Source organism: Thermobia domestica, chromosome 14 (assembly GCF_964235325.1).
Source record: "Thermobia domestica chromosome 14, izTheDome1.hap1.1, whole genome shotgun sequence".
Classification (NCBI taxonomy): domain Eukaryota; kingdom Metazoa; phylum Arthropoda; class Insecta; order Zygentoma; family Lepismatidae; genus Thermobia; species Thermobia domestica.
In genome coordinates, this window is record NC_137467.1 from 138,744,416 (window position 1) to 138,757,576 (window position 13,161).

At 36.1% G+C, this 13,161-nt stretch overlaps 1 protein-coding gene across 8 annotated transcripts in view; it reads right to left on the reverse strand.

Moving 5' to 3' along the window:
• Positions 1-13,161, reverse strand: part of rg (A kinase anchor protein rugose) — a 1,617,632-nt gene that overhangs the window by 120,484 nt on the left and 1,483,987 nt on the right. For all 8 annotated transcript variants that reach the window (XM_081738911.1, XM_081738906.1, XM_081738912.1 and 5 more), the window contains one exon: positions 10,672-10,787. In XM_081738911.1, the coding sequence (XP_081595037.1) occupies positions 10,672-10,787 (116 nt within the window). The remainder of the gene's footprint in view (positions 1-10,671; positions 10,788-13,161) is intronic.

The window sequence follows — 13,161 nt, forward strand, 5'->3', positions numbered from 1 at the left end:
GGTAGTGTCGGGAGATGAGCCAGGAGGCGGTGGTGTTGATCTCTGAAGAAGTCGGAAAAGAGTTACACGGGCTCCGCGTGTCTATTTTCACTTTCTTAGCTTCATCTTCTTCTTCTTTTTGTTTTCTTCTGCATGTGTAAGTGTGAGTGTTTAAAAAGCACAGACAGCAGTTTTCAACCCTGCCATGTATCACAGAAGAAGAGTCAGAGGTGTCGCATCACAAACAAGCGATACTAAAAGATCGCAAGTTGTTGATGCTGGATTTCTTATATCGTGTGTACAATTATTATTATTATTATTATTATTATTATTATTATTATTATTATTATTATTATTACAAAGTGAAAGTTACAAGATTATAACGTTAGTACGCACATGCGTTACTCCACAAAACATTTTTTTGAATTCTGATTTTTTTTTTTTCAATAGATAGCTAGAACAATTATCTCGGCCGAATTCGTAAATTGAGTCAATACGTTAAAAGCATCACGGGTAACTGTGCTCGGTTAGCTAGCACGACTATCTCTGCGAATTCGCAAATTCAGTCACTCCGTTAAAATCTTCACGGGTAATGGTGCTCAGTTAGCCAGAACGATTATCCCGGCCGAGGTTGTAAATTGAATCAATCCGTTTAAATCTTCACGGGTAACAGTGCTCGGTTATTTACGTCCGTCCGTTACTCACACGAACAACAAATAGCTAGAGCGATTATCTCGGCCCAATCCGTTAACGGTGTCAATCCGTTAACATCTTCATGGGCAACTGTAATTTTAACGGTGACTATCTACATCCCATTCATTCATAAATGTTTTTCGTACGATCCTCTTCACTGTCTTTAATGGAGTTTATATTAGTATTAGTCAGTGGTGTTATTCTAATTTTTTAATAATCGGTTCTGTATAGATACATACACATACATATATATATATATATATATATATATATATATATATATATATATATATATATATATAGAGAGAGAGAGAGAGAGAGAGAGAGAGAGAGAGAGAGAGAGAGAGAGAGAGAGACTGAGAGAGAGAGAGAGAGAGAGAGAGAGATACATACAAGCCATACAAGGTAAACAAAAGTAAAATTTTTACTGGATACCACAAGTGACAAGTAGAGACCTACACAGCATCTTAACATAAGGTGGTGTGACGAAGTTAGGTAGCACTGCAAATATTTTGGAAACGAATTATCCAAGGTAGATAGTTGTCAAAAAGTTGGGAAGATCTTAATCTAGCAATGAATATACAGTTATAAATAACACCCATCCACCACTACACTCACCACTACACTCATGCAATTCAGTTATAATTTTTGAAATCTGACCATTTGAGATTAAGAAATAAACGCTTATACCTTGTTCTTAGAGATGATATGTTTAACCCTGTAGTTATAAGAAATTCTAAAACCTAGGATAGTTAAACTAAAATTTACTGTTCTTGGGTATAACTGGGTAAAATTTACTGTTATGTCTGAATATAACACACGGTTCTGCGAACTCGAAATATTTTAACAACCGGTTCTAGCGAACCGGCTGAATAGCACCACTGGTATTAGTGCAATCACTGACAAGTACATTTACCGCAAATTCGGAAGTTTCTATGTATTGTGGTCCGCTGAAAATCTTCGCAGTTTGGTCTAAGGCTGATTGATTAATTTGTATGTACGTATTTTGACAACAACGAGATTGTACAGTCCGCAGCAAAAAACCTGCAACATGAGCATGTAAGTTTATTGTGAAACGACGAAGTCTTTTGCTCCAAAATAAGTGTACAGGAGAGGACGCCGAGGTTTGTCCTAGCGTGATTCGTGCTACTTAGACGTTATGTTGATTTCCTGCGCTGTTAAGCGTAATTTCACAATAAACTTACACGTTCACGTTGCAGGTTTTTTGCTGCGGACTGTAGAAGCTATGAACCAGTACAAAAGCAGGAGGAACTAAAGACAGTTTGTTGCACACAAATTACAGTCACCCAAATACTCTCGTGCTTAAACTTTTTAAGTGTACAAAAGCAATAAATGACTGTAATGCGCTTCATCGAGATATGAATGCAGTTTTTAAGTTGTGCCAAAGTAACTCACTAGCTGCAAACAGTAAGAAATGTATAATCATAACTTTTACAAAAAGTAAGAAGCCAGCGCAAGTTCCATATACAGTATATCACAATACATATAACTAATCTACTCGTCTTAAATAGTGTAGATAATGTAGATGAAATATATGATTCGAAGTATGCATTTAAAACTAGGAATGGGCACGAGACAAGACTTGAGGCTGTCTCATCTCAAAAATTTTCGTTTTCTATTGGAAGAGCTCTGTCTTGTTTAATGCACAACCCTGTTAGAAACACACATTGCTAGCATAATAATGAAGCAAGCACTACTCTTGGGTTCATTCTAATAATTAGTACAGAAATAAAATTAATGAAATTTCTATTTTTACGTCTCACGATTACGCCTTTTAGGCTAAAGGAGACAAATTATTAAGTGAATTATTACGAAAGAACTGATCGAATGAGAATGTAGGAGCAAACTGGAAAACCTCGAAAAACAGAACTGGTGGCTCCAGTGGAGTACAACGATACGATCGTACCCTTTGTTGTTTAACGAACGCCGGGGAGACATGAAGGCAGAATATAAACGGAAATGTTAATATGTGCAGAAATTTGTAATCAGTCCTGAGAAAACAAATTGGAGGGGTTATAACTTGAATGCACCTCGTAGAAACTAGAATAACGTAAGTTCAGTTTACAAAATTAAAAGATAACGGCAATTTTGGATACGATGTTCGATTAACAGTACATGAATTAACAGATTAACGGTACAGCTGCCATGTGCACAAATCAATACATACAATGCAGACAGTGTGTATACCTGAAAAGGCCTCGGCCTGGTACATGACCTTGGGTGATTCATGTCCGGCAGCCAATGTGTTAAGGCACATCTAAATTTGTAACATGAGGCGCCCATACTAAAAATATAATGATCATTATGAAACTGAGAGTAAAGCTACTCCATGCCGTAAGCGTCGGCGGATCATCGTCTAGTGTTAAATCGTCTATATGCGTAATTTGTTTACATTAAGGTGAGTCTAAAAAACACTTTTAAAAAGTTTAAAAAAAAGTACCCTGGGATGAACATGAACCATCAACCTTAGGGTTACTGGGCTCACGTTCTTCCGACTTCACCCCGGAGGCGATGAAGAAAGCGTTGCTTGTAGAGGGATAAATCGCTGAGATCTTTTTAATTTGGCTAATCAGAATGCTCCTTTAACTGTGTATATTCGACGATAACCGTTTGGGATCAGATAAAATGCGCTCGCCATGTAATTTTATAACAAAATGACGCGCATCTATTTACTTTATTTCATAGTTATCTCATATTCACTTTCAGAGGATCGGTGACAGTTAACCTCTAAATTCAAACAATTATACGCGCTCATCTCAAGATTTTTCACTTCATGATGTAGAGGCAGAGGTTACTCACTAAGGAGGTCACTTTAGGAACAATTCGTTAGGAAAAAATAATATATCTTTCGACTCGACGAAACCCAGCCGCTAGTGGCACACTAGCGGCAGTCCTTCGGCGAGTCGCTATATCGACGATCGACATTTACCGGCAAGTGGGCCACTAGGTGTTGGCGACGTTTACGGATGGGGTAATTGTGTAGTGAAGAGAACTAAAAGTAACAGAAATCAACATGCTTAGCTCATTGTAAGTAAAAGTTTAAGTAGCCAGTGTATGGATTCCATTTTTTTTTTTTCTTCGCAACAATCGACAATGACTGTTTTGCGGACTATCTGAGTAAGTTCAGTACACATCCATTTGCATAAGAATTTGCACATACGGACATTTTGTTTTAAATATTTGGAGTATTCATGTTTCCACTTAATGAGAATTTATATAAATGAAATGAAATATTTAGTTTAGCGTCCCACGACTGTGCATCAAGACTAAGGGAGACAGAATTGTATGTAGATCTAAATGATCATCATCTTTAGAGAATTCATATATGTAATTTTTAAGTGTACACGATAACCTTTATTTCGTTATTCTCCCTGAATCATGTAAGCTTTTAAACTGCAAACTTAAACCTCTAATTGTTGTAAATTAAAACATAGAATTTTGCGATTAAGTTTCTGTAATTCGGACTTATTTCGAATTTAGCTGGTTATATCACACGAGCTCAGGACTAAAGGCTTAAAACACATTTTGGGCTCGGGTCGGACCTCACATTATAAAATTCACGGGCCGGGCCCGGGCTAAAAATTCCGGCCCGTGCAGATCTCTACTGTGGCCACTGATTTGCTTTCTCTTTCCTTTGTCGAGTAAACGATTTTTTTATTCTTGAATTTTTCTTGACTTTCTTCTTCAGAATACGAAACCAAACCACTTGGCGTAACTGCCCGATTTGTGGGTCTGAGCCGTTCCACGCCATCTGTTAGCGACTAACGGAACTACCTCCAATCAGCTCGCTGCCTTATCGCTAACCGGCGTATCGGGAGCCGTCACGTCTTTTATTCACGTGACTTCCCAGTTTACCTCACGACGTTGGGTGGATGCCGAAAATTGGGGAAGCAACGGCTGGGAATCGAACCCAGGACCATGAGGGCATGAATCCAACACTCTAACCACTAGACTACGGTATCCCATCTTCAGAATACAGTTATTAAATATTATTTCGTGTTGGAATAGGGAAACAAAGGTAAAACGTACTATTATTCCTTCACTAAAATATAAATCTTCAAAAAATTTCTAAGGCAAAAAAGAAGGAAAAATTTTCTGTTTTTTCTGGCCTTTGTATCTTTAGTTCACATTTTATTTTATTTTAGTTATTATTTATTTACTTATGTATGCAGTTCCATAAGTTTCAGACTTTACAGGCAGTCTGTATATGTGACCTGAAAAGGCAAAGTAAAACGGGCAACAGAGTGATACGGAAACGTGAACTGCGAAAAATTCATGACACCATGTTGGTTGTAGTAATTTACACGAGTCAAGCAAGAACGACTTTTACTTTCATATCACGAATCAAAATGTCACTGTACTTTTACACGAAAAATAAACATTTTTACAATAGGGCACTCACTACTTCTTTTATCTTCTCGGTTCTTTTTTTTCCCACTCGTTTAGTACACGTAGATTGCCAAAACGGATCTGAGTAATGGATGGGATGAGGTACATTTCTCTTTCATATATATAAAAAAGATACGACGCTTGACTACCATAAATCTTAAAGGAGACTTCACGGAATGGCTCCACATTACCAGAGATCAACGATAAGTCTTGTAAAAATGCCAGATGGAAGAAAAATTGTGGTATAAATAAAGAGGAAAACAAGAATGGTACATTAGGAGTCAGTTAACACTTCAATTGCTCTTAATGGAAAATTACGTAACGAAAAATTGTTTGAGGAAAATAACCACTTAATTCCCCCAACAGTAGAAATGAGGTTTTGCTGTGTGTTCTACGAACAGTTATTGGTAATCCCATTTGGGATGCACGATCTTAATTTCCGCTCTGCTCTAAATCAACAAATATTTGGGAAGGCCAGAGGTGAAGCTCACGCTTTTCTTAAGCTTCCTCGCTTTGAAGAACACAGTCCATTAGTTAGAAAATAATTTACAAAAGTTAAATGTATTTATGACAATTCTCTCCCACTCAGCGATGCAACATCGTGTCTTTCTCAACATGCAGAATCCGCCAAAAAAATTCAATATCTTTTAACTCCAGCAATCTCGCATTGACTTACAATTCTGAAGCAATATAAACAATTCTGTAGCGGAACTGGGACTCAAACTTGGACCCAGGACAAAAAGTACGCTCGCTGGCTATTCAGCCAAAGGCTGAATAAAGGTATCTATTAAAGGTAGGACAGTATTAACTAGATATAAAATATTAAATTTATAAAACTGAAAATAACTATCCCGGAGGCTCAGTGGTAGGGCTTTGGAACGATAAGTCATTGGTTCGATTTCAGGCCATGTAAGTTTTCCTGGAGTTCTCCCGTTTCTTCACATATTCTAATTCCACTTATTATTTTACAGTCATTCACTTTCATTAATTTCTCTTGTTTCCTTCAGCTTAAAGGGCATGACAGTGTGACATAAATATTTCGATCATTTCATTAAAAAAAAAAAAAAAAGGCATAACAGCGAGACATAAAAATAAATATTTCAATGATTTTATTTAAAAGAAAAACACTATCACTACAAAATGTGTTATAAAGGAATATCACCTTGAAATCTTTTCACCATCAGGTTACACTTTGATAAGAACTAAATTTGGCAACATTGGTTCTTTCGGTAGCTCATGCACTACGGAGGGAGTCTAGTGACAAAGCTAACGCCTAATTCGGAGCGACAGTTCATTCCCCGGCACGATCTGCTCCACTGCCTGCATTTATCAGTGTTCCCACGACCCTCTCATGGACCATACAGTCAAGTTTCGCATCTTCGTATCCAGGGGAGAGTAAAAGAAAAAAAAATACTTTTTTTATAGGATGTGCTTCCGGCTTTTACTATAATCAGTAGCTATTTTTGACAAAAACAAGAATATTATTTCTGACATATAAAAAAGTCCATGCTTGTGTATCTGTATAGTATGTTTTAGAAGGCTAAAAGAAAACAGACATTTCCGGCTACTTAGTCCATTTACACATATAAAAGGAAGATAATGTATAAGAGCTGCATTTCCTAGCACCTCTTGACTCAAACAGTCTGAATTGTATTAATAAAATTAGAGATATAACTCGCTTAGGAACTTCCACGTTTAAAAGTATGAGTGGGAAAAAGTTTCACAACATACGTATATTCGTAGTTTTAGGCTTTTTAAAATCAGCCGATGATTATGCAGTTAAGTTTGAGTTTAACGTCCCTTTCAGCACCGAGGCTATATGAGACGGGACCCATCAATTAATGTGGAATCCGGGGTCTCCCACGCCAAAAGCGCATATGCTAACCGCTTAGCCACGAAGAAGCTCTCCGGTTAGCGTACGCACCTCTCGCGTGAGACACCCGGGTTCGATTCCCGGTGGGAGCTCATGTGCTTCGGATTCCACGTTTATCAGTAGGTCCACGTCTCATATAGCCTCGCTGCTGAACGGGACGTTAAACTGAAATATTTCGTTTTCTTTCTCTCAAGAGTGAAATTTGCTGCAAAAACTGCAGCTCTTGGTTCGAAAACATATCTTCGTAACTACTGGCCGCATTTCATGAAACTCGGCAAAAGATAACCAAGGACATCTGAAATTGTTCGGGTTATCTTATATCATAGTACTTGACCCTCGCGCCCCATAGGGCATTTAATTAAAAAAAAAAAAAAACATTTTTGAACAGGAAAATTTCAGGAAATTTTCCTAATTTCCCTCTAATTGATCGTGCGACACGCATATGATATTATTCGAAAGCTAGCATCATTCCAAAGACAATAATGTACGAATCTACGATAATTAGGATACGAGCAAGAGTTTCTTATTTTCTTAATTTCATTGTCTTGCAATTTCAAAATGTCGCAACATAATGTAAAATTTTCCTGTCTTCATACCTACTACCCGTGCGTAAGAAAAATACTGTCTAGAACAATGGTTCTCAACCTAATTCCTATCACGATCCTCATTTTATCACATCCTCTTGCCAGCGACCCCCTTATAATTTCTGGTTTGTAATAAGCTTGTGTGGGATTTTTAATATACCCTTTGCGGAGATCTCACGATATCCATCTATTTGTATAATAGTAGAATCCATTTCTTGCATATAGTAGACACAGTAACTTCCCTATAAGCGAACAGATTAAAGCCAAATTTGATCAGTTCATTCATATTACAACTATCGAATCCGATCAGTCATACTTTTTCAAAATGGAGGCCGTTTGAAAATTGCAAAACTTCATAATCCTTTAATTTTGGATCATATGATAAAAAAATACAGTGATTTCTAATTTTGGTTTTAAAAAAAACTTGGACAGTTGTTTAAAAAAATACTGAGTATTTTAAATGACACGTCACGAAGATTGAACCGGATATTGCCGTACTAGTGAAATGACACCTTGCTCAGGTATCTCTTTAGCTTTCACTTTTAATTGTATTTCAAAAAATGCGGGTTTTATTGCATTTGTACTTTCTGGTTTTCCAATATACAGTTCCCATTAGTTTCATATCGCACCTCTTTCATTTAAATTGATTTTTAAATGTCTGTTGAAAATGTTTAGTAGACCTATTTTTTTCCTGTTTTTAACAGGATGTATATATATAAAAAATATACCTATCAGAACAAAATTCAAAATAATATTTAAAAATATTTTCCGGTATTAGATTCTAATTATATTTATCTCTTTCGCTTATCTTCGCGATCCCAACGAAACCCTCTCGCGAACCCCCTAGGGGGTCGCGACCTCCATGTTTAGAAATCCTAGTATATAACATATAACATTTTTTGGGTGCACTTGGTGAAGATACCTGACCCTGTGGCCCCACTAGAGGCGCCCAAATCACTCAACAATTCATGGATTTTCCGAGAGCATTCCTTGAATTTATGAATCGTTAGGTGTGTATGTGTGTGTGGTATCATACGAAAGCACGATTTACTATAAAGACAATGACGAATAAACCATAAATCTAGGAAATTAAAGTACAAGCAATGGTCTCCTAAAGGGTATTATTATTATTATTATTATTATTATTATTATTATTATTATTATTATTATTATTATTATTATTATTATTCACTAATTTTGCACTACAATTTTGATTCGAAAATATTTTCTTCTATATTCACACGTATTTTATAATTGAAAACGAATCTCGAAGCAAGATGGTTGGTTATTTTCTGAGATACTTTTCGTGGGAAAGCCCGCAATCTGGGTCCCACCAGAGGCGCAGAAAGAGGTTATTGGATTTTCATTTTATTGAAAATTCCCGAAAGATGCCCGAATTTCGAGTCTGGGAGGCATGTGTTTTATGTCTGCATTTACGAATCATAAATTTATGGTCATTCGGGTAGGAGAAGCAGCTTCTTTAATGAAAATCTAAAATTTTCTTTATAAACATGTGATATTTTTTTAATGTTAAGGAATTTGGTAACCCCAAAAACATGCCTGAATATACTTATCGATTATCGAAGAAAATATTACTTTTATTTTGGTAATACTCGGATATGAACTTAACTTGATCTTCTGGTGCGCACTTCAATCTCAATAGACCTTGAGCCTCCTCGTAATCGCGCGTTCGGGTATATCTGGTACTTTTTAAATTCCATACGTTTCTATCCACTCAGGGTTTATTTTTCTTCCATAGAGGAAATAGTCGTTAATCACTTGCCATTAATATAAAGTAATCAAGATTAATACTTACTTCCGATAATCTTATTTCACCAATTTTGAACAGGGGCTCAATAAGTTAAAATTACAATGTTTGTTAAAAAAAAAAAAGAAAAAAAAGTGCAACACCAAGATGAAATGCGTCTAACTTCAGAGTACTTGTGCAGCAATGTACAGTGTTACCATAAATGATTTATCGGTTTACAAACACTGCACATTTAGAAGTATAAGATGTGCAAAAATTGGTAATGCATGAAAAAATACATACACCCACTAAGTTTACAAGGCGCCACATGATAAGGGGTGTGCTCAAACGATAGATGACAAGCGTGTGACGGCAGTTTATAAGATGGGAAATGCAGAAGAAAACTTCTGGTGTTTGGTCTGCATGATGTTCTTCACCTGGAAACACGTGCGAGATTTCTCTGCGTTGCAATCTCTGTTTACATGGCCCTCTCAGGTCTACAGATCTTACGACATGTAATTTCTTTCTGTGGAGCTATGTAAAGGACAGTTTCTCTACCCCCAATACCAACAACTAAGAATTGAAGAATCGCATCACTGCTGTTGTTACGAATATTGACGGGAACATGTCATTGAATATATTGGAACGAACTGGATTATCATCTGGACGTGTGACCAACGGTGGGTACATTGAATATCTGTAGTATTGCCTGAATTTGGTGAGTATATGTATTTTTGCATGTCATCCATCTTTTTAGGATACATACTTCTAAATATACAGTATTTCGTATTCCGATGAATGATTCACGCTAACCATGTATGACATACGAACAATTACAGTGTAAGCCGGTTGGCGCATGCATGGACCCATAGTTTGAAAATCGCTGATGCAAGGAATAAGCGTGTAGAGTTTATTAGGCACTTTCTACCTGTTAGTTTTCAATATACAATGTACTATTTGGCCGTCACAATTTTCGCACGCCTATACCTCTACGCCTCTGAACAAAGAGCAAAATAAAACTTTCTTCTCATTTCGAGGTGAGAATCGTGAATGAAAGTTTGTCGGTTTCCTCCTGAACATCCTGTATATAGTTTGTATTTACTTAAAGACACTATACAGGTTTTAAATACTATAAAGACTAATATGAGACTACGCCAATTGAATTTAGCTTTAAGATCGCGTAATGTATTTGGAATGTATTGCTTCATCTATAGTGGTAACATTTGATAAAATGAACCTCGAAATTCGGTATTTCGACCATTAGTAACAAACTTGTCCTTCTTTCATTCAAGCTTCCACGTCCATGCCTTGGATATTACCACTATAGACCGTATGTATGTTTGCTATACATTATTCATTAAAAGATCTCACTGAGTCATACAAACCTGCAATTGTGTTGAGAAACATGAGGTACTCGAAGTTGGAGATTTCTCTGCGTTGCCATTTCTGTGTCATGTTGGAGGCTCTCATCAACTGTCTAGGTGACATCATTGAGGCACGTCTGGAAACAAATGCAGCTAGGTTAGTGAAACAAAAAGCTGGATAAGGATTAAAAAAAAAAAAATCAAACAACTGAATGCAGGGGCAACTTAATTCTATAGTCTCTCTCATCTATAAAGGAGGTACCTTGAGCTTTAAATTAGCCAGTTAAAAGGTTACATTAATGATTTTCTTGCAAATAAATTTTAAGATATTTTCTTCTTTGAGAAATCATTTTCTTCAAATCATATGAATCAGATAAGTAAATTAAGGCATTAGTTTACATCTTTTTTCCTTACACAATAGAGTCATTTCAGTTGATGCTTTGGGAGACGGGAAAAGACTATTAGAAATAAATATATATTTCATATTAAATTCAGGGATGTCACATTGAGAACAATCCGTTATCCGGACAAAAAATATATTGTACAAATATAAGGAATCCTTATGTTTACTACAGAAATCAGTGCGGAGCATACATTATCCATATACTACAAAGGCACTGCCCTTAGATGTTACATCATGCCGTTGCAGGATGTCTGCCGTCTAACAGTCTTCCGTATATTACATACGTATATGTATGTTACATACGTCAGCTATATGTTACAAACGGTGAGATCCTGACTATCTATATATAGTTCTTTTGATCGTACGGAAAGTAACGTTTATTCGGAACACTTAGACCTATACAGGAGGTACATATAAAATAAATTTTTTCAGTTATACGTTTGCTATACGTTAAGTCTAAAAACTACAGGAGTTACACGTGTAACATACGTTTTTTAAGTCGCCACATTGTTTTTTTTTTTTTTCTCAGTGCAATTCTCCCTTATCCTTTTGCAGTTCCAAATGTATTTTCTTTCGTATACGACAAAAGCTTTTCTTCAACACTGTAAATTTATTCGTTGCTTTTGAACTTCGCTAAGATAGCTGTAAAGCCTTAGCGAGGCAAAATGACGACCGTGAACAAACATTTTCTGTGTCACAGTACTTACAGCTATAAAAGAAATCATCCATGAATATTATCAATACTCTTATGGAGTTTTCGTTTAACATAATAAACTAGAACTTCAGTGTGCCCATGAATCATCTATCGATACAGCTGCACTTACGTATCTGTCGTTTACATTAAATTGATTGACTCAAGAAACCGATAATTTACGTGTTCAGGACCTAAATACAAGAAAAAAAATTACGATTTCTTCCGAAACGCCTAATTACGGAGATGGAGCCAATTTAAGATAATTATCCTACGACCAAATTCCATTAATTACCTTAAATTGGTCCCAATCTTCGTAATTAGGCGTTTCCGATCATAGTGGCAGATAAACTTTTATCTCGTATTGAGGTCCTGAACACGTATGCTAAGTTTGTCGGTTTACTCCCAGAACATCCTGAGTAATTAAAAGTGTTTATGGCCATGTTAAATCCAGTGGCGGATCTAGCCCAGGGCCGGGAGGATAGCCCCCTATCTTTTCGGATGAACTTATTTATATATTTTTGAAAGTTTATAATAAACTTATAATATACTTATCATAGTCTGGTGTCTAGCTGTCCCCCCCCCCCCAGTTTTACTTTCTAGATCCACCTTTGGTTAAATCGAAGCTCTTAATCCATACTAGATGAATCATTTTAAGGAAAGAATGTTTTCACCAAACACACTCACAAAGACAACATTTTTTAATAATGAAATGCTATATCTTGAAAACTATATATATATATATTGCAGTATTTCTTCTTTGCACGTCTCCAAAACAGTATCAAATTTCCTTTTTGGAGAAATTCCTCGCTTCTAACAGCTCTGCTGAAATGACAATTTACCAAACTTTCTCCCTATCTTTACGGTACAACTTACTAATAACTTCACATCTAAACTGTCAGCTGCTTGGATATCGCAGACATCTATACTATCCTGTCTTCTTATTCTATTTATGTGCCCAGAAATCACGAAACCATACGATCAACAAAACGAAACGAGGTGCAGTAAAACAGAAGAATATATTTTCAAGCTTGCTCTTAAAAAAAGGGAAAAAAGTAAACAACAACAAGTACGTATTTATGTTCCACAGAGATTGTAAAACTTGTGCTATATAGCCCATAATGCACTCCATATATATATTACGATTATTATTATGTCCTCTGTGTCTTCTTGACAGTGAAGAAAACACATAATTTCCGGAATAGTTTTACATTTACTAACGGATATGAAAAATAGCAGACTCGAGACGCAGATTCACGTTGGACGTGAAGGAAATACAAAATATGTATCTGAAAAACAAAACACTTGTTTTTAAAAAATGAGCAACGAAGTAGTAACTCTTGTCTTGGTGAAAAATACGGAACTCAGAACTTCATCTTTATTTTGTATCCATTACATTTACGTATTTTGTCAGCAC